Genomic DNA, 25,542 nt, shown 5'->3' with positions numbered 1-25,542 from the left:
ACTCGTATGTAAATTGAAACATCAGTGTGATTAAATCATTTACCGGAAGCCCGAAGGACTCTCAATCACTCTGCGCGTGCGGCAACTGGATCTACTAGACGGGCTAGATGGAGCTCCACTGAAATGTATTGAAATAAAATTAAAAAAAAAAAATTACAAGATATAAGCATAATGTGTCAACACAATGTCGTTTACAAATGTTGTACCGGAAGTAATTCGGGCTTCCATTTTCCACGCATCAATAATGAATACATATTATATTCCACTTGCGACTTTACCAAGTGCATAATATATTGTGATTTGTGGTAGTGTGGTTACATGTAGAACCACGTATAGGTACGTCAGACCTACTAAACACATGTACAGGGCGTTTAGTAAAGAGCAAAGCAAACGTTAACCAAATATTTGAAAATTGACAATTTGAAAGAAAAGTTATATATTTGTTTAAAGTTTGGCCATCTCTTTATTGAGCGTTCTGTACAAATATATATTATTATATACACTTAAAAATGCAAGTCTCAGCTAAATCTTGCTCTGGACCACATAAGTACCAAGTGCAGGATACTGAATAAGCTATACGACTTGACAAATAGTGGTGCGTTGACTTGAAGAACCACGTACACAATTTAACCTACAAAAGATATATGACCAGTAAAAAGCAAACACTAACCAAATATTTCAAATTAAAAACTTAAAGTAGTTATTTTTAAATTATAAGTATTTCTGTACATTTGTTTAGCGTTTGATAATTTTTTATTGGGCGTCCTGTACATATATATTTACATAAAAAAGAGAGTCATAAACTCCTAGAAAAACTGAGCACAGGACAAGGTACTAAAAAATTATACGACCTAACCAATAGTGCATATAGTGCGTTGACTTGAAGAACTGTGTACATAGGTAATAGTTGAATGATGAACCTGCAGAAAATATATACAGGGCATCCAGTAAAGAGTAATCATTAACCTAATATTTATATATATTAGTTTATTTATTAATCTATTAATATAAATAATTTAGTTTATGTGCCGCCGTCGTGCGTGTTTATCGATAATTTTTTAGAAAAGTCGAGTTTTACTATATACAGGCATAAATACATGCGTCGAAAAGTTCGATTTTTTTATTGATATATTTACATGTTTTTTTTGATTTAATAAACTGCGTTATTATTATATTAGACTGCCTTTTATCCTTTTGCCTACTCGGTCTGTACGTAGGTACATGTATATATTATAATAAATTTATAAATATTAATTATATAAAAAAATATCCTAGCTCGAGTCAAGTCGACTATACTCTAGGTATGTATAATCATGAGCATAAAATCAAATTAATAACTAACCTACATGTATACTATATAACTTAATGAGGATCTATTTATTTATTAATATATATTATATAGTAACTGTAGCAGTATTTGTATGCTACATTAAATTATGAATTGCCAAAATAAGAAAGTGACTATTTGATTACCTCAACCAGTCAACTCACCGGACAACTGTAATATTATATTGATATGTATGTAATTATTAGTTCATATATTATAGGTATACACAATATGTTTTTTTGGGTTGTGTAGTATATCGTTTGTATTGTGTGTAGTTATATACTACGGCGAACGTCGTTCGAGGTGACTGACCTGCTAGACACCCAACAAAATTCGTTGGCTATATGATTTGCATGGACGCGCGAAATTTTTTAATTTTTTTTCACGTAATTTATTACTTATTTTTGCTTTTTTTGTGACAGTAATGAACGTTGTCCGCGATCCGACGCAGTCGGATTGCATACCTGATGACGTGACCCGGCCGTCGCAAATTGTCCGCTATCCGACGAAGTAAGATTGCCTACCCTTATTACTACGGCGAAAGTTATTCAAGGTGACTAACCTGCTAGACACCCAAAAAAATACTGCGGCTATATATGATTTGCATGAACGCCCAAATTTTTTTAAATTTTTTTTCACGTAATGTCGCGTTTTCGGCGGCAGTAAAGAACGTTGTCAGCGATCCGACGCAGTTGGATTGCATACCTGATGGCGTAACCCGGCCGTCCCACATTATCCACTATCCGACGAAGTAAGATTGCCTAACCGGATAACTGAGATGACTGACCGGCTAGAAACCAAAAAGATCGCGGTTGCTATATTATTTTTTTTACGGAATTTCGAATTTCCGGCGGTAAACAAAAAAGCCAAAACTCAGATTGTATATCTAATTGTGTGCGTTGACTTATATTTGTATCGAATATAAATATCAATATAAATTAATAAACAAATATTTATATGTTACAATCTTAAAATATCCTTAGCTTGCTTTAAGACTATAATACAAATAAATGCTTAGTGTTACTCTATAAGGTTCCTTAAAAAATATTTTTGTCAAAATTTGATTTTGATTTTTGGTGTAACTAAAAAAAATAACAACAGATACATGATTTTTTCACCGAATGTTCCAATTAGAATTTTCCATACACCATTTTACTCTTTTTGAGCTAATTTGTAGGGGTAAGACATTTTAATTAGTTATGTTTTTACAATAAAATTAGTGTCGAAAAAAGTTCTTTGATATGTCAAAGAGCTTTAAAATGTAATACATGGATCCTTATAGTTACTATAATATCTGTTCAAATATATTAAAGATATATAGCCACTATTTTTATAAGCATTTGAAGTTCAAATTTTTACAAAATTCATCAACAATATTTGTAAATTATTTTGTAGTTAAAAATGTATAAAATGTTCAATAGTCAAGGGTTAATATTTTTTTAGATTTTTTCATAAGTATTTCATACTGTTCCTACTTGAATATTTTAAAGTATATCGAATAAAATGTTTTTGGTAAAATTTAATTGAATTTACTGTTTTACTAAAAGTAAAATAAATTACTTTAACAACAATACCATAAAATATAGGTACTTATATTGTAATATAGGCTGACAGTCTTTGGCTCTTCGCTCAGAATCATTGTTTCGTATAAAATGATTATATATCATTAAATTTAATTTAATACATCCATAATATTGACCCACCAGCAACTAACTAAGACGTAATGTTCAGCAAAGCGATACCCGCCCTTTATTATTATTTTAATATATGATTAGTAAATAATTTAAGAAATATACTTATGTTAGAATAAGATATTACGTTCCAAATTCATTTAAACAAAAAAATATTGATGTTTAAAAAAATTCTAAAAAATAAACTACCTTGATTTAGTTAAGTGTTTTTACTATCAATATTTGTTCTTATAATCAGATTCACAAATTGGCTATTTTCAGTGTATCCAAATAAATGTTGCCTACCAACTAGATCCAATTTGCAGTCAGAAATCATCCCCAATGTTGAAGAACATAAGGTTTTTTCTACCATAAAACGCCGTGTAACTGATACGCATGTACACAAAAACACACATAATTGTAAAATCTCAATAAACGTTAATCGATAAATAAATCGTCGTTAAAATAATATTATAATACAATTATAGTATACTTCTGCGTTATAACGTAAGTACAGTATTGGTATATCAATAATATAATACAAATAATGGTGTTTGGAAACAAAAAAAAACAGGCCCAAAATCAAGCCGACGCCGCAGGTCGATAAATAATAATGAGATATGGTTTACTCGCTGGCTACTAATAAACGATGTTTGTTTTAAATTATCGGCGACGGCCTATGACGAAATTCGGAATCGTCTCATTTGCAATTCTGACTAAATACCTACACGCTGACAATAATTTACCTGATAAAATGGCTGAATCACAAAAAGACGAAACGACCCACGGAATCATCATGGACGTCTTAGAAAAAATCATAAACAACATCGATTACGAGCTGATGGAAGAAAATCTAAGACGATTCGACGACATTGATGAGGAACCAACCATCGATGATCTGGCGGGTCTTCTGTTTTATGCGACTCAGTTCGCAGGCGGCGACACGTCGGAAACCCTTCTTCAACTGGACGACGATTCCAGTACTGGACCGGTTGAAGGGATCAAAGACGACGTGGTCGCTGTACCAGCGATAATGCAGGCGGTGGCAGTGGAAGCGCCAAGTGACGTGGCGGAGTTCGTCACACCGGCCAGGGGAGCTGAGGTCAAGAACAGCTTTGGAGACTTGATCGGCTGGCTGGACCCGGGGGCAACGCTAGCAACACGCGCAGCTCCGCGCAGACGGTCGGCGGCGAGGATCGCGTCCGCTGCGTGGAGAGGTGTCAAGAAGGCCGTACGCGTATGCTGCTGTTGTTTCCCGAAGTGAAACCGTCCGAGAGTTCCCCCCTGGCTGAGGGCAGCGGACAGGGCGAGGCGATGACGTGGGGTCGAGGTTTATAGGTACGTGACAGTGCACTTTTAGGGTGATCGGCGGTAAGTCACCGATACACGTTCTCCGGCCACCGGCGGCAGCGCGACGGGATCGCGGACGTCGCGCGCTCGAGGTCACCGAGGACACGCGAGACCCTCTGGCGGCGCGGCGTTCGCGCGGCTGCTTCGGTCCGAAAGCGACGACGACACGATGACGGAGGCTGGCGGTACCGGCGCGGACATCGACATCGCTCCGACGGTACCAGCGACGACTGCTGCAGTGCTGCTCGAAGACGACTCGTGACGGCGGCGACGGAGACCGCAAAGCTCACGGCGGGTGAGTGACGGATGACTATGATTACAGGATGGCCAGGAACACGGAAGTCAGCAGCGCCGGGCTCGAGGGAACGAAACGTTTCAGAGTTTGGCGGTGCGTGACGCCAGGGCGAAAACCACGGACAGTATCAGGACAGCGGCGCGTTGCGAAGCTGTCCGCAGATTTTCTCCCTTTTTCGCCCAGTGGTCTGATCCCGCCAGCCGATATTATAGTTTTCGTCGCTCGCTCCGAGCATCGGTCACCGTCGTCGCCGTCACAACAGTCGTCTTCAGCGCCTGCTGCAGTACCGTCAAGCGCACTACATCGCGCACTGGCCACTCGTCGTCAACTGTCGTCGTCGCTCTCGCAGCCGTCGTGGCCAAACTTCGCCCGCTGCCATGGTCGTCTTCGCGTCCAGAGCAAACGCGCCCGCGACTCTCGTCCGCCCCGTAGTACCGGCTATGAGAACTGTGTAGAGGTGACCAGTGGCCATCATTATTATCTGCATCACCACCCACTCGCCATCACGTACCCCCCACACATCGCCTCGTCTTGCCCGATGCCTTTTTTTTTACTTATAATAATTATTGTTTTCTACAACTTGAGTTGTACACTGTATCTCATTTTTTCGGCATAAATATTATCAAAATTGTAAATGACTCAACATAAATTGTTTAAACATTTTTCATTAAATTATGATCTAATAAAATTATTCTGTTTACACAGTAAAATGTCGTTTCTTGTTTATCGCATTAAAGAGTACAGTTTTATAATAGTGGCCCCACTGAACATGCTGCAGTGAGCGTGGAATCCACTGGGACGCATAAAGAGCATTGACTAACAATGTCTTTGTTACGTACTAAATCTTAATGAGATAATAATATATTGAAGGTTTTCGCCACGTTAAAGTATTAAAATATTTACCGGTGTGGTGAAAATTTTTCTGCTCCAAATTGTGAGAACAGACAGAAAAAGGAATTTATAAAACAAACACACATTATTCTAAAATAAATACATTCATCGCTCGGCTCAGAATCTAAAATAATAATATAATTACAACTATTGTTCTCTGAACCTCACATTGTGTTTACGTAAGAGTAAGTACCTACTGCGCCTATCCGCTCATCGATCCACAAGAGTCTGACTGTCGAATCCGCACACGCTGTCAATTTATTGTGTCGATGGTGACAATAAGACGTATTGTGTAGTACACAATAATATATTAAAATAACATTTAAAACTATATATACATTAATACGACAAAACATTTAACATTTATTAAAGAAATAGAAATTGTAATTTAAAAAAAAAAATATTTCTATAGGTGCGCTAATAACGTATTTTTGTTGTTGAAGCGAATTTATCAATAATAATAAAAAGAAAAATCCGTTTACAGCTAAAAACATGTCAAAATATTTTGAAAATTTTATCAAGTATAGAAACACTGACAAAATAAATATTTGGTGTAAATTTCAGGTACCCACGGATATTCATGTTTGAACAACAATTAAGAAAATCGTTCCATGAGAAATGGAGTGAATACTGTGCTATAGTACAATTCGTAAAAATTTGAACTTCAAATGCTCATAAATAAGTAATTGGACTTTCCAATTTTTCCAATTTTTTTTTTTTTTTGCTTTAAGGTTGAAAATCTTGAATTAAATTTTAAAATCTTAGATATAAAAAGACGCACTTAAAATTATGTTCAAATTTCAAGACTAAAATATAAAATTAAATATATTGTTGGCGTAAAGGTAGCCAATAATAATCAAGTATATATGCACGGGATTTTGATTTTGTTAGCTATTGTCAGCGCATTTTTGATGATAAGAGAAATTCATATCTGTGATATCCCTTGGCGCAGCCATTTTGTTTCTGATGATAACAATCCGAGTCGATATGCAATAACCTGTATACCTATCTCAACCATGATTTATCTTAATTTTTCTGTTGCCCGGAATATAAATTCTGATTCGCAGCAGTATATTGTTAGGTAGGTAGATCGCGGACCCCGTGCTGTTCGTACGTAGGTAAGTGTATGATTTAACTCTAAAGTATCAACGTTATACCAAGTTTTTCGTTTTTACAGAATTCCACCTACGGTGGATTAATATAATCAATTTATACAAAATCCTAACCTAACCGTACTAAATTCCGATGAAGAAAAAATCAAATTTAACACTTTTTAAATTAGCCTTCGAAACCCTTCGAAACGATTCTAGTTAAGCAACCTATCGATTTTTAAATTTTTTTTTTCTCCAAAATGTTTGTTTTAGAGTTTTTTATAAGAATGTAAAAAAAAGCACGGACAAACTTCGTTTTGAAGTTATTGTTAAAAAACTTCAGAAACTTCATTTTTTCGTTACGCGCGTTTTGTTTAAAAAATATACTTAGAATTGAATATTTTTAAATTTTTTTTTTTCAAAAGGTGTGGTTTTAATGTTTAATAGATTGGTAAAAGCCAAACTTACCTAACATACTTGCTTTTGAAGTTTTTGCGTGTGGTATGGGCAATGCCTATGCGCGTGTTGCGGCACTCCGCTCTGCAAATCGAAAATATCCCTCGACTTGCTATGCAAAATCACCTCAAGTAGGTAACAAGGTCAATAAAAATGTAAATCTGTGAAAATGAAACTAAAAAAATGACGCGTGTGGTATGTATCGTAATTCTAAGTATATTATTTAAACAAAATGCGCGTAACGAAAAAATGAAGTTTCTGAAGTTTTTCATCAATAACTTCAACACGAAGTTTGTCTGGGCTTTTTTTTTCATTCTTATAAAACACCCTAAAATACATATTTTGGAAAAAAAAATTTTAAAAATCGTTATGTTGCTAAACTAGAATTATGCCCATCTTCTTCCTGAAGGTCTAATCTACACACAAACATTCATTTTTATATATACTAGCTGATCCCGTGCACTTCGTTGTCATTTAAATGTACTTACTCTATATGACTCAAACTTTGTTCAATTCGTTGTATTATATTCGGTGTATGGTGTTTAAAACTTATCTTAACTTTTCCGTTGCCCGGAATAAAAATTCTGATTCGCAGCAGTATATTGTCAGGTAGGCAATCTACCTGCGGTAGATCGCAAACCCCATGCTGTTTGTACGGTACATAAGTGTATGATTTAACTCTAAATTATCAAAGTTATACCAAGTTTGTCGTTTTTACTTAATTCCACCTTGATTAATATAACCAATTTATACAAAATCCTATTCTAACCTAACCGTACTAAAATCCGATGAATAAAAAAAACCAATTTTAACCCTTTTTAAATTAGCCTATTTTCTTCTTCCCAGAGGTCTAATCTACCCACAAACATTAATTTATATATATGTGTATCTAACTATATAAATACACAGACTAAAACTATACAGACTAAACTCTGGAACTACTTATCCGATCTTCTTGTATATATTATTATATGTATATTGAGTATTAACAAAAGACAATAATACAAATCAACAAACATGCCCGATTAACTAATAGCAACCAATATATTATACACCGGTGGATTTTCCTAAAATGTTCTTTCATATAAATCTTCCCCGTGAAATACTCTTTCGTTAAAAAAAAAATTCAAGAATATCTGATAAGTAGTTCCAAAGTTTAGCCTATACAGGGATTTTCATTTCACATTTTTAATACTATAAGTTATATTTAAAAAGTAAAGCAAATATTTTTTTATTATTATTATTATTATAATAGCTTAAAAACCCATAGCAACCATTTATAAACAAAAATTTCCATCAGAAATCTCAAAATTCCCGTTTAAGCACCTCCCGGGGTTGGTCCACTCCATTTTTAAATTGGCCTATCTTTTAAGTTGGACCAAAATACACACATTGTAAAAATGTCATCAAGATCGGTCCAGTAGTTTCGGAGTTTCTCCCGGACAAACACGTGACACGAGATTTTTATACATAGTTATATAAGTTTGACAAAAAATAATAATACAAATCAACAAACATGCCCGATTAACCAGTAGCAACCAATATAATATAATACACTATTATTATTTTATTTTTTCTGGACAACCCTTATCGCTTAAGGGTATGAAAAATAGATAGTAGCTGATTCTCAGACCTACTGAATATGCATATAAAATTTCATGAAAATCGGCCAAGCCTTTTCGGAGGAGTGTGGTAACTAACATTGAGACACGAGAATTTTATAGATATAATATTATAATATAGGTACAAAACTGCATCCCTTTTTCGCGGACTGAAAAAATCAACGTATATTTTGGTCACCCGAGTGTTGATGTAAACAGAGTATTTGGCAGGTATATCTAATTAATTATTAGTTTATACTTGTATATTTTAATTATATGATAAAGATTAATAATATAAGTACCAACAGCATACAGAATTTTACTCACAAATCCATAAAAATAAATTCTCAAATCATCGGTTATTACTCATCCGGCCCATGGAGGGGAAATAACTGGACCCCCAAGAATATTAATTTAATGCTGGTTTTCGGCACACAATAGATATATAATTTTATGTTGTATTTGGATATATTTTTGTTCCACATACATATGTGAAACTTCGTTATCCAAAATGACGTTTTTAAAGAATAATTACTGTTCAAGATTAACTTATCACCGCCTTCAAAACACTCTGATCAACTATAGTTGTTCTCCAAGAGTAAGTACAATATTTTGAAAAACTGGCTAATATTATATTAAATTAAATAATTTGCTTAAAAATAGCTTGAACTGTATTTTTATCACAAAAATAAACACATTATAATATCAACTAATTTTTAAGTTTTTTAAGACCTTCGACATTGTTTTCTTCAAATTATCTGGACCGCCATAAAATGTAATTGCCGACCTCTGACCTATATCATATTATTATTATGTATAACACCATTAAATTATAGATCGGCAGGCGTATAACGTTATTTGTAGACGATTGTTTAATTATGAACCGGACAATATATTTTTACTTAGAAAATAATATTGGACATTTTAGATTCTGAGCAAAGCGATGACTGTACTAATTTTACAATGATAATATTTTGTGTAATTTTTTTATTTATTCCTTTTTTAGTATCTCTCAACAGTCTAAACACATTTTGGATGGAACAGTAAAAATGCTTCGATTTTCAACTAAACTTTTCTAAAAATGTTTCTGTATAAATATTGAAAAATTGGTATTATTTCAGAAATAAAATTATCATAACACGGCGTCCTGTGTAGGCTATTTAGCTACTCCATTTTCGTGGGTCATTTTTCCGGTCACTCTTGTAAGCAATGAAATATTGTAATACTAATTAAATAATATACCATAGTAATATAATAATAAATATTAAAATATGACGCTATAGCACGGTGTACTGTAAATTTACTTTTTTTTTACATGGAGAATAAGACGTAATAACTGTAAATAAGATGAAAATGTATACAGACGGTAGGATGTCAATGGTGTTTGGTGTGGTCGATTACGTAAATATTATAAATCCTGTGTATTATTATACAATAACACAGAGGGAATTAAATATTAACCCGTTAGTGGTCGCGACTGATCACCTCGTTATTATTTTGAGGGCCACTTATTTATTTATTACTCGATTCATCTGATATTATTTATACCTTCAATCGAAACATGTTTAAATATACTTTTGCAAATATAATAATTTTATAGATGATTCTCGATTAGATATCGACATGCAATGTTGTTAATATCTATAAATTGAGCATTGCACTCACTCAATAGATCGACCTAATACTATTTCGTAAACTCGGAACGTTAGACCTATTTTTAAGGAGCACACAATATTCATATGCGTATACTGTATAATAATCCGCAAAATATTCCAGACAACTAGGGCCAAGTTGAATGATAATGATTATATTATGTATAAACAATTATAAATTAATTTTTAGTGGTGAACAATTTATAATTGAGAAAAATTGTAAGACAATTTTTTGTAAAAGATTAAAATTTAAATAATTGGTTGTTGGTTTCAATATTTTATGTTCATTTTATAATAAATAATGATGAAAAAACAACGAGGTGAGCGCAGCGCTCACTCAATACCAATGGCGGGACTCTGCATAGTGATACCAACGACGGGTTAAATAACCAAGACTAACAGTTTTAGTTATTTTGTTGTAATTTTATAATATTAATTCAATATATTAATTTAATTCGTTTTACGCCACCAGGGAATAATTCAATAATAATTAGAAAAATTATTTTACAATAATTTCACAAGCTAAAAATTGTTTTGCGCGGGACAACTTTACTCCTTCAATATTAACAAAAAAATTACCAAAATTTTACATCCCTATAAAGAAGAAATTTATCTGTGTCGTAGCGTCGTTATTTTTTTGATAACACTAACCAATAATTTTTAATAATTAATTGAAAAATACAAAAAAACCTAATGTTTTCAAACCAATAACTTTAATTGTATTTATGTTTTTCAAAAAATAAAAACGCTACGACATAGATAAAATTCTTCTCTATGTGTTGTAAAATTTTGGTTATTCTATTATAGTTATGATGCGAGAAAAGTTGTCCCGCGCGAAACAGTTTTTACAATCGAATTACGAGTGGTGTGGCGTCCTCTTAACGAACATTTTTGATTTTTTTCAAAATTCGAGTTTTAGCTTTTTTTCACACGCTTGCCCTCCCCGTCGACGACTTATTCGCGTTCCCCGCTAAATGTATAGGCCGCACTTCCTTCCGGACGAGTCGATCGCGGAGAGTGCAGCGTCGTCACGATTTTAACGACATTTTCGACTCGAGTCGCCTCCAACCCCTTTATAAGACGTCGGACCTCCCCGTCGAAGACTTATTCGCTTTCCCCGCTAAATTTATAGGCCGCGCGTATATCTGTTTCCCCAATTGTGAAATTAATATCATGTTTTTCCCTCCAAAAACCTCGATGTTTATTAATTTTTTCGAGTAACTACTTGAGTTTGTGTCAATCGTGAGATGACCTGCCATTAGATTTCTGTCAATATTTATAAAATGGTCAAGTGTTGCGTGATTGGGTGTACTTCGGGGTATAAGACTAATACTGAAAAAGTTCATATTTTTCTGTGCCCAAAAATGAAGATCTCCGAAGGGCCAGTTGTACCAGTCTAGTTTAAACTAAGGTTAAATTAGAATTTTCTTAAACTCGGTTTAAGACCAAATCATATGTTGTACAAGACTAGTTTAACATTTAAACCCAGTTTAAAAGCAAGTTTAGATAAACCATCGATCTTGATGGTTTAAACTAGGTTTAGCAATATTTGTTGACAACTATGAATTATTATACTGTGATATTATGATAATTTGTGTTATAAAAATTTATTGTGCAAATAATTATTTATACTTAATTAAAAATGAATAACGAAATATCGGAGGATAAGGATTTTGTTGAACTTATAAACTTTATTGCTAATGAACATCGAATACCAAGAATATTCAGGCAGCATTCAGATTATTTTTAATGTCTTCGTGATTTTGAGTTTGTAGAAAGGTTTCGTCTATCAAAACCAGCAGTATTGTATGTACATGATCTAATTCGACCAGAAATTGAACATCCAACAGACAGGTAATTAAAGTTATGTACTACTAGCTTTCCTCCAGGATATGCGTCTGAATAAAAATAAAATAAAATACTAAATAGTGCTTAATATAGGGGACAAGTGGGTTAGGTTACTCTGCGCCTCTGTTGTACCTAGAGTAGTTAGCATTGTATGCTAACTATGCATTGTGTGATATTTGAGTTCAATGATAAATCATTGCATATAGTGTAAGTCTGTGAGCATCTGTTAACATTACAAAAAATGATACTGAGCGGAGACGTTGTGCCCTCCTATAAATAATCTTTATATAAATTATCCAATTTAAAAATTTAAAAATTGACTATATCTTGCTTATGTAAATAGCATTCTGGTAAACTTGCTTACTACTTACTTTGTTTGTTAAGGGTAGAACAAATTATGGGGAATTTCCTATTCAATTTATAATGTTACCTAGCTATGAAAACAAAAACTTTTAATAATTTATAACAAAAATAATTTACACAATTAAGCCCTCCACAATCTAGATGTTCTACTCTGTAGGAAATAGGTGGGTATAAGTTATTATTACATTCATTGATACACTTAAAGCATATTACTTCAGCACTACTGATTCTGAAAAATTTGTGTACTAACCGCTATTTTATTTTATTTTATTTTTCCTTAAGAATGTAAGTATTACATGGATTTTATAATTTCACAGGAACTTTGTCATGACATCAAGACAAATGATACTAATGACTTTGAGGTATTTTGCATCAGGTTCGCTTTTGGTTGTGTCAGGTGATTTTGTGGGGGTGTATAAATCAACTGCTTCAAGAACTATAACATGTGTATCAAGAGCTAGACTTTGTTCTAAGTTTATTAGGTTCCCTGAGACAGAAGAAGAAATTTCAGTAACTAGGCAAGAGTTCTATGCAAAATGTAAATTCCCAAGGTGCATTGGTGTTATTGATTGCACCCATATCAAAATTAGATCACCTGGAGGGGAGGATGCAGAAATATATCGAAATCGAAAACAATACTTCTCTTTTAATGTCGAGGCAATATATAATTCAAATCTTAAATTTATGAATATTGTAGCAAGATGGCAAGGTAGTGCTCACGATTCAACAATTTTTAACAACTCCGCAATACGAGGAAAATTTGAGAGAGGAGAAATGGGTGATAGTTTACTTATAGGTGATAGTGGATATCCAATCAGACCATTTCTATTGAGAAAGTTGTCAATTGCATCAACACAAACTGAACAGTTATATAACAAATCAATAATAAGAACGGGAAATTGTATTAAAAGAAGTTTTGGAGTGTATAAGCGTAGATTCCCAATTTTATCAATTGGTATAAATATCAATGTGTCAAAAGTTGAATCAGTCATTGTGGCAACTGCAGACTTAAACGAAATAGTACCCAATATAAGTACAGAAATGGAAAACCTAATCAATCTATCATTTTTTGAACAAGGGACAGAGGAACAAAATCGTCGACCTAATGGGGCAAATGAAATTACAAGAAACACTTTAATTAGATACTTTGAAACAATGTAAAATTTAATTTGTCTTTATCAAGACAAACATGATATAATAATTTAATTTAATATAGATTAACAATTTTAAACAAACTATAGCGTAATATAAAATACAAACTTAACAAAAATTATTTTTATAGTATGGTAATTGTATATACCTAAATGTTCTAACTATTGATTTCGAAAAGCCTTTAATTTTAAATCTAAAAGTTCCATTTCTTTGGCATGCTTTTGATTCATGAGCTCTATTCTTTAATCTGATTCGCGAATTCTATTTCAACAGAGTTCTTATGTCTGGAATTCATTAATTCAATCTTAAGGTTATGCTCCTTTCTCATTAGTTCTTCCTGAAGCCCTACTAAGTTTGTTTTGGCAGAGGCCCATTTAGTAAGCTTATCTTGTAATGGACGGTTACGAGCATGACCTACAATGTGATATTTTAATTATTTTAAATACATTTGCAATTATACTTTAGAAACATCTATACATCATTGAAAATCAAGAAATTAATAAGTTTTAATAAATTTGTCAAGCTAAGTTACCTTGGACAATTTTAAATTTTCATCAAGTTTCTAAATCATTATTATGGAAATGTATGTATACCATAAAGAAACTTACTCTACAAAAATAACATTAACATTCATTTTCAATATAATATAGTCTAGAAACTTGTTGAAAATTGAAAATTGTCCAAGGTAACTTAACATTGATAATTTCATTAAAACTTTTTACTTTCTTTATTTTAATCAAGTAAGTATGGTCAATAAAATGAACTAAATTTTTAAATTTTAAGTTTTTACTAAATAGGAAAAAATAATAGTTGACTGATAGCTCAATGATCTTGTCAATTAAATACAAAATGTGAAATTAAAAAAATGTGTTTGGAACACGGATATGGGTAAAACGTTTTATGAAATATGAAATTATAAAGTTAGGTACTTACTACTTAATACAAAATGATATTTCATTATTATTATTATTAAACTATACTATACTACATATTATTATCAAAGTTTAACTTTTTAATACAATCTACCAACATTTTCTTATTTTTAAATTTGTTTAAATTAATATTTAATTTTCTACAAAGCTCAATATTAATATCAATACCCACAATTTACATGTAATGTATGCATTATTCATGTTGAGGCATAAATAAATTAGCATTTTTTTTTCTAAGTGTTTTAACATAATATAATACAATACAGTTTTAAATTTTATTTTAGTATTTTTGAATTTTACAAAATTAATAGATACTATTTTATGTAAGTATGCAATATGCATTATTATTATTCAATTTAAAAAGAGCAATATATTATGTTAGTAAATTAGGTATACATAATACTAACATATTTTTTTTACCTTTAACTTCTTTTTGAATAGGGACATTACCAGAATTTTTACGATCGTCTACTACTGAAATAAATAAAATGGATAATAGATCAACTAAATCAACATAATCAGTAAAAATTAGTAAGGTTTTTATCTACCCTCAATCACTGGTTCCCCTTCACTATCTATATTTTCAGATTCTTCATTAAAAGATACATCAAACATATTTTGTTGAGATATGGGTTGAAGTACATGAGAGGGACGAGTTCTTAACATGTCTGGACTATATTCAGACCAATCCAAAACTACATCAATTGGTTTCAATCCAGTATTTGAGGCCAAAATCATACCACTATTACTACTTGAGTTAATAACACTACTTGTTCCCGGTATGGTAAGATTCCTGTCATCATCAAACTCTGAATTGAAACCAGTCATCTAATTCCCTAGAATTTTCTGAAGCTCTGATTATATCTCTGATGAAGAGGTGGTTTTTGCAGGTCCTCCACCAGTACCACGTTGGTATGCTCTTTCATCAGAAAACACTTTTTTGCCACATTTTTTTATATTTTCATACTTACTACGAAGAGTTTTGGGTGACCGATAACATTCACCACAAACACTGTTAAATTCTATAGCTAATTTTTCATAGGAAGCTGCTTTTAATTTGTTTGAGTTTATGTCTGTTCTTTTGCATTCGATCGTTGAAGCATATTTCTTAACCAGAGCGAGCAAAGTCTTCTCTTCTTTGTAGGAAAAGTTAGTGGCTCTTTTTTTAATTGGAGTCATTTCTTAATAATTCTTATGTATTAGCAAATAATTTTATGTATGTATGAAATAAAATAGATAAATAAAACTTTAAAAGTATAAAATAATAAAAGATTAATATTATTCTGAAATTCTAAATTCTAAATTAATGTTATTAAATATTAATTATCATGCTATCATTATTAAACAAAAAGTGATAATGCACTGATAATAATAGTGTTGTTGTGGTGTAGCTGTCCCAACGTTCATAGAATCCACTGACCGCTCTGATAAACCTGGCTATAACCTAACCTAACTTTTTTATAGTTTAACTATCTGTACTCTGTAGTTTAAACTACCGTTGAACAACTACATGGCAAATTGTAAACTAGGTTTCATTTTTAAACCAAGTTTAGATAATCTCTAGTTAAACTTTAAACTAGACTGGTACAACTTGCCCTAAAGTGGGCAAAAGCAATGTGTCGACAAGATTTTGTTTTTACGAAACATACATATTATGTTTGTGACAAGCATTTTAATGAAGATGACATAATAAATTGTTGGTGTTCGGGTCCTTTTAAAGTAAGTTACATAATATTTGTGATTTTTTTTTTTAAAATGTTATCATCTAAAGCGTTTATTTTAAATTTATATTAGATTCCATACAAACGATGGAGACTTGTTGAAGGAGCCATTCCTACCATGTTTTATGGTATCTCATATATTAATAAAATATATTATGTCGAACCTAGAAAAATTAGAAAATCTGATGAGCAGCCGGTGCTTAATGTAAAATCTGAAATATTTGATGAATAAAATTGATACATCGAATAATGAAGGTATTTATCAGATATTGTTCGGTAAAATATATTTAAAAATTAAGAAAGGCATGTTTATAGTTATTTTATGTATAGTGTACCTATCACAACAATATGACAATTTAACATTGAACTAATTTTATTCATATTATTTATAATAGGTTATATACGTAACAATATTTTTGATACATACTCTGTTTATGCCATATAATATAAAGTAGGTAGGAACATACTATAATTTACAGACCAGTATAGATAACTATAATAATATTATGTCACCTATTACATATTGTGCCTTACAAATATTACAGCTGTGTTTGTTAATTATAGAATTTTAGCAGTGGTCAGGAGTAGCACGCTACTTTATTTGTAGCGTCGCTACATTATGCCTTAGATAGCGAAATACTATAGCGCGCTAAACATTTCTGGTTAGCGTAGCGAAAATTATCATTATTTTGTTGCTACCTACAATCTAATTGGTGATTATTAAAATATAAATTATGATTATATTTGTTTATTTATATTATGATAATGATTAGTGTATTAGTGAAGTTTTGTCCTGGGTCCTGTCCAGTGACCAAATGTCAATTCAGTACTAACTATTAAATAGTTTTCAATAAGAACATTTTTAAAAATGTAGCGTGCTACATTTAAACAATAGTGTTGGAAGCAACGCTACATTTAAAAAAAGTAGCAATAGCGGTAGCGAGCTACTTTTTTTGGGGGAGTAGCTGTAGCGTTAGTGTGTTATAAAAAACTAGTAGCGTCCCAACCACTGAATTTTAGTAATACCTAGTTTGTTAAACTTGGTTGGTGTTTGTAATGACATATTAGCCCCACACATTAAATTTAAAAAAACTAATGATGTTATGATTATTAAATTGTAAACTATAGTTCATAGATTTAAATACATTTTTAAATTGTACCTACTATTATATCATAAAACCAGATTTTACCTAATATTTAAAATAACTGAAGTTGATTATGATTGTATTGTAACATTGTATATATGTTAGTAACACTAACATTCTATGTTAGAAGGTGTTTATTTTTAAAATGTATTTCTGAGCTTTAATTTTAATTTTATGATTTATACACAAGTATTTCCATCAATTAATTATTATCCAAATACACTAATTAATCTTCCTAGCTTCTATTGCATATATTTTATTATTTTATTCCTTATTTTTTCAGATAATCTATTTCAAAGTGTACAAAAGATTAAGTTTGAAAGTCCATGGTTGGCATTACCAATCACTAAAGATAACCTTGAATTTTAACTGGTAACTATCAATACAAGAAGTTCATTTCCAGTGATTGAAAAATGTGTAAAAGTTAACCAGCTAAATCAAATTTCATTTTGGATTAGTGGTAAAATAATAAACAATAATGAAATTAATATTTTACCAGCTACAAATATTACAGAGCTCACAGAAAACATTAAAAAGTTTAAATCTATAATTGTTTGTCATGGTGGACCGGAATATAATTTGTTTCCAGATGCTCCACTAACTATTTGTAATGTTTCATCTAACAATTTATTAAGACATAACAATTGTGATATTATAATTATATCAAAAGCAAAATGTTGTAAACAGTGCAAAAGTTTAAAAAAACTTTTGTTAGCAAAAAAGAAACAAGATATGAAAAAAGCTAGTGCTCTCTCCTGAAAAAAGAAAATAGGAGATAATATCAGGAAAAAAAATTATTCTCTTCAATTCTTTTACTTTATCAGTTAATGATAAAAAAAATATTAGTGAATTAAACAATAAATTGAGTAAAGCACAGAACGATATATGGCTATACGCAATTCAAGAAAAATTAAGACAACTAAATGAATCTTAAAAAACATTTGTTATTGAAGCAGCCAAGCCAATAAATTAAAAAATCTCAAAAGTAGACGTTACAGTGACAACTGGTTCATGCTATATCTTTTTTTTGATATTCGGTCACCTAGTGCTTTTAGATATATAAAGAAAAGTGCTTTACTGCCTTTCTCGCACCCTAAAACTGTAAGACAGTATTTGGCAACTATTAAAACTACCTGTCGTTTTGATTCAAATTTTCTTCAACTTCTTAAAAAATAAAGCAGATCAGATGTCAGATATGAACAAACACGGCATTATATTATTTAATGGCGTAAATATGAGAAAAAGTTTATCTGTAAATTCATCAAATCTTACATATTATACCGGTCTAGAGGATTATGGTGATGAAGGTGTAGAAGGACATGAAGAATATGCCGATCATGCTCTTGTATTTATATTGCAATCATTGAGCTCTAATTTCTGCCAAACTATTTGGATGTTTGCTTCCAAAAAAGAGGTACACAAAAGTAAACAATATTTTATTATTTTCTATTTAGATCTAAAATAAAATCAAATATTTAATTTTTTCAGAATTTTAAGGATGCCCTTTCATATTTTAATGGGTGGGAGGATGAAATGGAGACCAATAAAATAGATCCAAAGATTTCCTTACAATAACAACTGGACAAGGTCTATGTGTCACTATTCAATTGACAATTGACCTTTCTAAATATTTATTAGAAGAATGTGTGTTTGAATATGTTCTAACAGAAAAGATGTGCCAAGAGCACTGGTTGACGTTGGTTGGGTATTGTTAATTTTTTTATAACTATTTTAAGCAATGACAAACCATTAGTAGAGAGAAAAATAATCAATTAATTTTGTAATACAAATAAAATAATATGTATTATATTACAATGAAATATATATAATTTATATTAAATGTAATATAATAATATTTAGGTATTAAAGGGAATAAAAACAGTATTCTACAATTAGTATCTTTCTATCTGCTAAAAATATTTCACATAAACATAAGACATTAGATAATTATTTATATTTAGTTTTATATTTTTGTATTTACCTATAAAATAAGAAATATTTACATTTATACATTTTAGATTTTAATTTAAATAATTATGTACCTATATTAAATACTTAATTTTTATATATTAGACATTTTTTGGTATAATTTGTCAGTCTGCCGGTCCCACTATGCCAACTTTCCTACATTTTTACAAAATTGTATCGATTTATTCTGTTCTTAAACCACCAAAACACGGAAACTGTACTGTCACTAATATGGATATCACTTACCGACTTGCATGAAATATTCCATGATAAAACTAGTGACTGATCTACAAAAATTAATGATCTCAAATCACGGTTAGATACCTTAAGAGGACGCTGCACCCGCATGTGTTGTCTCCGTCTTACAAATTTACAACTTACCAAAAACTGTTTTACGCAGGAAAGACCCGAGAAAGCTACAGTCATAACTAAGAAACAAGATTTGCACCACTTAAAAAGGAGAACTTTGGCTGTGCAACGTTGTTTTTATTTTTTTGATATCACTTATATGAAAAAAGTTTTTACTGTTTCAAAAACCATTATTTTTAGTGTTTTTCAAACTTGAAAAACTTTTTTCATATAAATGATATCAAAAAAATAAAAATAACGTTGCACAGCCAAAGCTCTCTTTTTTATGTGGTGAAAATCTCGTATCTTAATTATGAGTGTAGCCTTCCCGGTTCTTTCTCGAGCAAAACAGTTTTTTGCTATGTTGTACATTTGTAAGACGGAGACCACGCATGCGGGCATCTTAATTGAAGGTTTATATTTGCAAACCGTGTCAAATTCTTCCATCAATGGGCAGTTATGAGGAACACACTAACATTAAAGATTGTGTTGTATACCTACTATGTATGTAACGAAAGAATTTTTAAAAAGAAAAAAATATCACAAATGCATTAAATATTTAAAAAAAACGATAATATTGAGCATCTTGCAGCAAAACTAATACTTTGAAATCAAGAGGTAACCTTGTATATCAACACTTATTTGTTTGAATTTCTTAGTAAAGTTTAAAGTTCCTTTGCTAAACATTGTACAAATTTTAATGTATTTGAAAGTCATAGATGAAGTTTTTAAAAGTAAATTTGGACTCAATGTGCAGAACATCAACTTGAATTGGCAACAGATATTTCAGTTTATTTAATTTAAATGATGCTATGTCAATACACTCATCAAGAAAACCTTAAATTAAAAAAAATATCAAGAGAAAATAAGAAATAATTGAAATTAAATTAAATTAATTACTTGCTTAAACTTGCTTGGCTTTAGCTTATTGCTTCTTAATAATTAGAGTATTAATTCTTATAAAAAAAAATATATTTGATGGCATAAAAATAATTAATGTTTTCTAAGATTTGAGAAATTTAACAAACAATTCATGGAAAATTGGGAGTGCAAAATATGATCACTAAATCTCTTAAAAATGTTATAAAATGAAAAATATTTATTTTCAGTATTGAACATTTCATTCATGTAATTTTTTAGTTTCCCTAAGCTTATGTTATAAAAACCTAATTTACAGACTTATCTGTTATTTAAATAATTCTAACTAAATTGAAACAATAAACAATTTAATTATCAAAATCTTTACTTAAAAAAATTGTTTAATGAACTTCACTGCTTTTATGTGTTAATACAAAACTACAATCTGTTGTATGTTTTAAAATCGGTTCGACTACTACCAGCACTTTTAGTTTACTAGTCACACCAATTCAACATAACATGTTGAAGCAACATGCCGTGCTCCAACCTTAGTAGATAACCGTGCCTATAACTAATATAGCAAATACTTCAATCATAATAAATTATACATCTAAAAGTTTTTGGTTAACTAACTAGTTTTTTCAGGATAATTAACTGTACATTATAGAGTAAACTGATAAAATATTGTATATTTAATGGGAATTTAAATCAATATATTTATTGTATAGAAGAAATTGTAGAATTGCAAATTATAGTAAGTTGTATACATTTTAAGTCACTCAATGAACCATAATAAACTTATCAGATCAATTACAAATTTACAAATCTAAATTATTCAAAGACAATAGTTTATATTCATTATTGTTTCTTTATAAAATGTTATAGTGCATTTTAGATTGTATTTTTATTGCACATTTGAATGTTATAAACAAATTAATTTAAAGGGTACAATATAAATAATAATAATATAAAACTGTAATAGTTTGTACATAGGTTACAATAATACTTTCAAATATGTAAATGAACTTCTTTCGGTGTTCAATAGTTCTTAACCAACCAATTTTAAATCACAATAAATAATTAATAAAGAAAAGTGTACAAAGTTGGAAATTTACTTGCTAGTAGTTTAAGTTGGCTGAAGTATTATCTTATAAAATAATAGAAGAATATTATATATATTAAATTAAAATATAATCATACAGTGACTGAAGTGGCATGTTCTTTGGTATAGTGTTTAGCTTTGGATTCAAATGTTTCTTTATCATTCTTAAATTCTTTTGCCTAAAAATCATAACACAGATAAGAAACTGCAAAGAAACAATAAATTCAATACATACAATGTCCAGTACCAGCGGATCATTAGGGTTTGGACAGTTCATTAAATTGCATATCGCAACCAATACGCCTTCGATGTTTATCAATGGTTTCCATGCACCAGATGGAGGCATTTTTAAAATGTCCAAACAGATTCTGCCGCCACTGTCTATGTTAGGATGATAAACAGGTGTTATGAATGTTACTCTAGGAGGTTCAAATGGATACCTATTGGGACACAATTAGGTAAAAATTAACTAATAAGCATTCAGATACAATATCAAATAATAATTCAAATTTACTTCACTGGCAATTCTATCTGCAATTTGAAAATTCCATTTTCATATGGAGAATCTTTTGGTCCATGGAGTTCTAAAACAGTTGAATATACATGTTATAATATTTAAATTAACTGTAATCTTAACATTCTAACAAAATTAGTTTAAAAACATACATAATATAACTTACCAGCTTCTAGAACAGAGGTTGATCCTTCTTTTACGTTCACCTTAATACCAAAAGGAGGTTTGTTAAGTAACTGGCCTAGTTCTTTTTTCAAACGTGGTGTATTTAATAAACTAAAGTCAAAAAATCAATAGAATTAATATACAATAAGATGCTTAATATCAATCTAAAAAACTAGTATTTTTTAAAAATAATTCATAATTGTTTTTATAATATTTTAGCAATATGAAATGTTTTAAATATATAGACATTATAGCCCTGAATCATGATGTATTAATTGAGCTTTGATTTGAAACGATTAATTACTATCATTCATCACAAAATTATTGTCCTAGCACAAAATAACCAGAAGGGACACTTTTTGAGTTTAACATGGATTCTTATGCGGAGGGAGGGGGCAGATTTGCAACACCTGTAGCAGTGCCGCTAAATGTTGACTGAGGCGTCCCACATCTAATTTAAATTTTTAAATAATTGCATTGTTATCTGATGTTTAAATCAAATAAAATATATTTAATAAAAATATTTATTTTTATAATTTATTATGCTATCTAATTTGTTGTCGAAGAACATATATTATTATTGAGTTACTTTTATGTGTGGAAAGCTTTAATTAATATTTATAATAAAAAAAAGAACACTTAAAGTGTAGTTATATTTTAATAATAATACACTAGTCACTTGGTAGTGGGCCTTCGCATTATATTTTTAGACTTTATAAAAAAAAATCACCATCATTATTTATTTTTGTATAGGTAACCTATAAAAGAATATTATATACATAGATCTCAAGGGGCCCCGAGAATTCTAATTGCAGAACTGACCTGTTAGCAAACCAGACATGAAGAATTTTACGCTTTTGTTATACACAAAAATAGGTACCTACACTGGTTTGCCAACAGATTAAAAAGATTTTAGAGTTCTCAGCAGTCAGCGAGTGTCCCTTCTGGTTATTCTGTGGGGTTAGCCCTTTCCAGCACTTTTTTCTCTTCTCTATTTTTGGTTAAAGTGTTATAGCTTATAAAATAAATATGATTCTCGGAACTACCTACATATTTGAATTGAACAATATTTCATAAACATAGTTAATTTTAAAGATTACAAATAATACTTTCTAGTATCCATACTACACAGGAAGGACTGATGGAAAATTCCAAAGAGATTATCAATCTTGTATTCAAACGCATTCTCAATTATTGAAACTATTTCTCGGTTTTAATTTTAATCGAGCCTAGAGATTAATTAATAAAACAGTTTTCTATTATTCCTATCCTTTTAAAACATATTTTTATCCTGAATATTTTATGCTATGTATTTTAGTAACAAAAAATTAAGTCATTCAATACATGATTATTTTAATGTTGACAATCTTAACTAATCTATCGGAAATATCAATGTTATTGTTTGGATACATCAATAACCACAGACTTTAAATACAGCCATAAATGTAGACAATAGGCAGAGCCCAAAAGTAAGAATATTGATTTACTTATAACTAATATTTCTATGGAATAATTTATAATAATTTGAGTGTGTATATAATATAAAAATATAGGTATTACATCATAATTTACATAATTTCATATTCGTTAATTTTATTAGAATTACGTACATTTTATATACATAGACATAGATACATAATAACTAGTTATGATTATTGATAATAATAATATAATATCTACGATATTCTTACTTCATGCTTGGAAGTTGGAATGGTGACCTTTAGCCGTTACAAACTTACAAGTTACGAAATTCAAATCACAAAAACGAAATATCGATATTAATACCTATAGTAGTAATAAATATTTTTTGTCGTGTATGGAGATTAGAGCCACTGAATATCGAATAAGTAAAATATGAAAATAATGTGAAATACCGAAATCTCTTTATTTAAAAATATCTTCTCTTAAAATGTAATTGTTCTGTCTCACCAGCGACGAGTGTCGACGGTACAAAAAGATGTTCAAAATACTTAAAGCTGTGCTACAATGATCGTGTGTCTTTTGAACAAAGGCATGGATAATAGTTTATTATCAGATAATACATGATATTTTGGCGGGCCGCAGAAAAGATTGTAGTTTGATACTGATAAGAGATCGGTTAATACCGTAATATTAAGTTGCATTTACCACATTTATCAGGGGCCATTTAGTAGCTCAATGCCAAACTCAATTTATTATTATTATTTTCAAATAAAATTATATTATACTTTTAAAGAAAACAATATTACTATGCTATTTACACATGTCATATGTTTACATGAACACTTTAGCTATGTGTATGTGTGAGTAATAAATGAGCATTAGACTGTAATCAGGACCGGCTCAAGGGAAAATAGTGGACTAGGCAAAATTAAATTTTGCCGCCCTTAACAATAGAATATTATCAGTATTTTAAAAATCCCGCCCTCTTACTAATGTGCAGCTTAAGTGCCGCCCTAGGCATGGGCCTATGTCGCCTACCCCTTGAGCCGGGCCTGACTGTAATTAATTGGAGTGTGTTTCCGAAAATCGCCGTAAAGCCGGCGATGTAACTCTATAGTACACGCATACGAACCATGTGAATACTTCGCGAAAATTGAAAATAATATATTCATGAGCTGTCGTCAATAATAAATAATTCGCGTATCAATACTTCAATACTACTAATCACGGTATTAATTAAATCTTTATACTATTTGCAAAACTATAGTTAAACATTTCATTACTCAATTGAATAATTTCGATAGAAAACAGAAATATAGTACGGTCACTCCTAAACTACAATAAGTGAAGAACATAATAATACAGTGAAACCTCTGAATAGCGGACACTCGCGGGACCGACAAAATCGTCCGCTATTGGGAACAATTAATAAAATAATATGTATGTATTTATGTCTGAAAATTTAAATTGTATTGACTTTTTAAAAAATGTCCGTCAGAGAGGTTTCACTGTATAATACTTTTTCATAACAACATATTATAATATGTTATATTATCCGATCAGTATTAATATTGTCGACATTAAATCGACATCATGTATTGAATGACTTAATTTTTTGTTACAAAAATACATAGTATAAAATATTATCATATGTATAATATTATGACTAGG

The 25,542-nt window shown here is 30.6% G+C and overlaps 1 protein-coding gene and 2 long non-coding RNA genes across 3 annotated transcripts in view; 2 read left to right on the top strand and 1 right to left on the bottom strand.

Moving 5' to 3' along the window:
- LOC132946686 (uncharacterized) overlaps positions 1-25,542 on the top strand; it is a 327,529-nt gene that overhangs the window by 193,521 nt on the left and 108,466 nt on the right. The window lies entirely within an intron of this gene.
- On the top strand, positions 17,782-19,568 carry LOC132947177 (uncharacterized). The gene is made up of 2 exons (XR_009664848.1): positions 17,782-18,908; positions 18,983-19,568. It is a non-coding gene; the product is annotated as an uncharacterized LOC132947177 (long non-coding RNA).
- LOC132947176 (ubiquitin-conjugating enzyme E2 T-like) lies at positions 19,393-24,475 on the bottom strand. The gene is made up of 5 exons (XM_061017390.1): positions 24,141-24,475; positions 22,451-22,560; positions 22,285-22,354; positions 22,006-22,210; positions 19,393-21,949 (listed from the first exon to the last, which is right to left on the bottom strand). Exons 1-5 carry the CDS (start codon positions 24,143-24,145, stop codon positions 21,863-21,865), a joined length of 477 nt encoding a protein of 158 aa, XP_060873373.1. The 5' UTR covers positions 24,146-24,475; the 3' UTR covers positions 19,393-21,862.

The sequence above is a fragment of the Metopolophium dirhodum genome, chromosome 6, assembly GCF_019925205.1.
Source record: "Metopolophium dirhodum isolate CAU chromosome 6, ASM1992520v1, whole genome shotgun sequence".
Classification (NCBI taxonomy): Eukaryota; Metazoa; Arthropoda; class Insecta; order Hemiptera; family Aphididae; genus Metopolophium; species Metopolophium dirhodum.
This window is presented reverse-complemented; position numbering and strand designations above follow the sequence as displayed.

Bases quoted from the DNA above. Each gene is read 5' to 3' on its own strand.
- LOC132947176 (XM_061017390.1), bottom strand. The intron at 22,355-22,450 runs GTAAGTTATATT...CAACTGTTTTAG, and splicing joins AACCTCTGTTCTAGAAGCTG to AACTCCATGGACCAAAAGAT. The intron at 22,211-22,284 runs GTAAATTTGAAT...GTGTCCCAATAG, and splicing joins CAGATAGAATTGCCAGTGAA to GTATCCATTTGAACCTCCTA.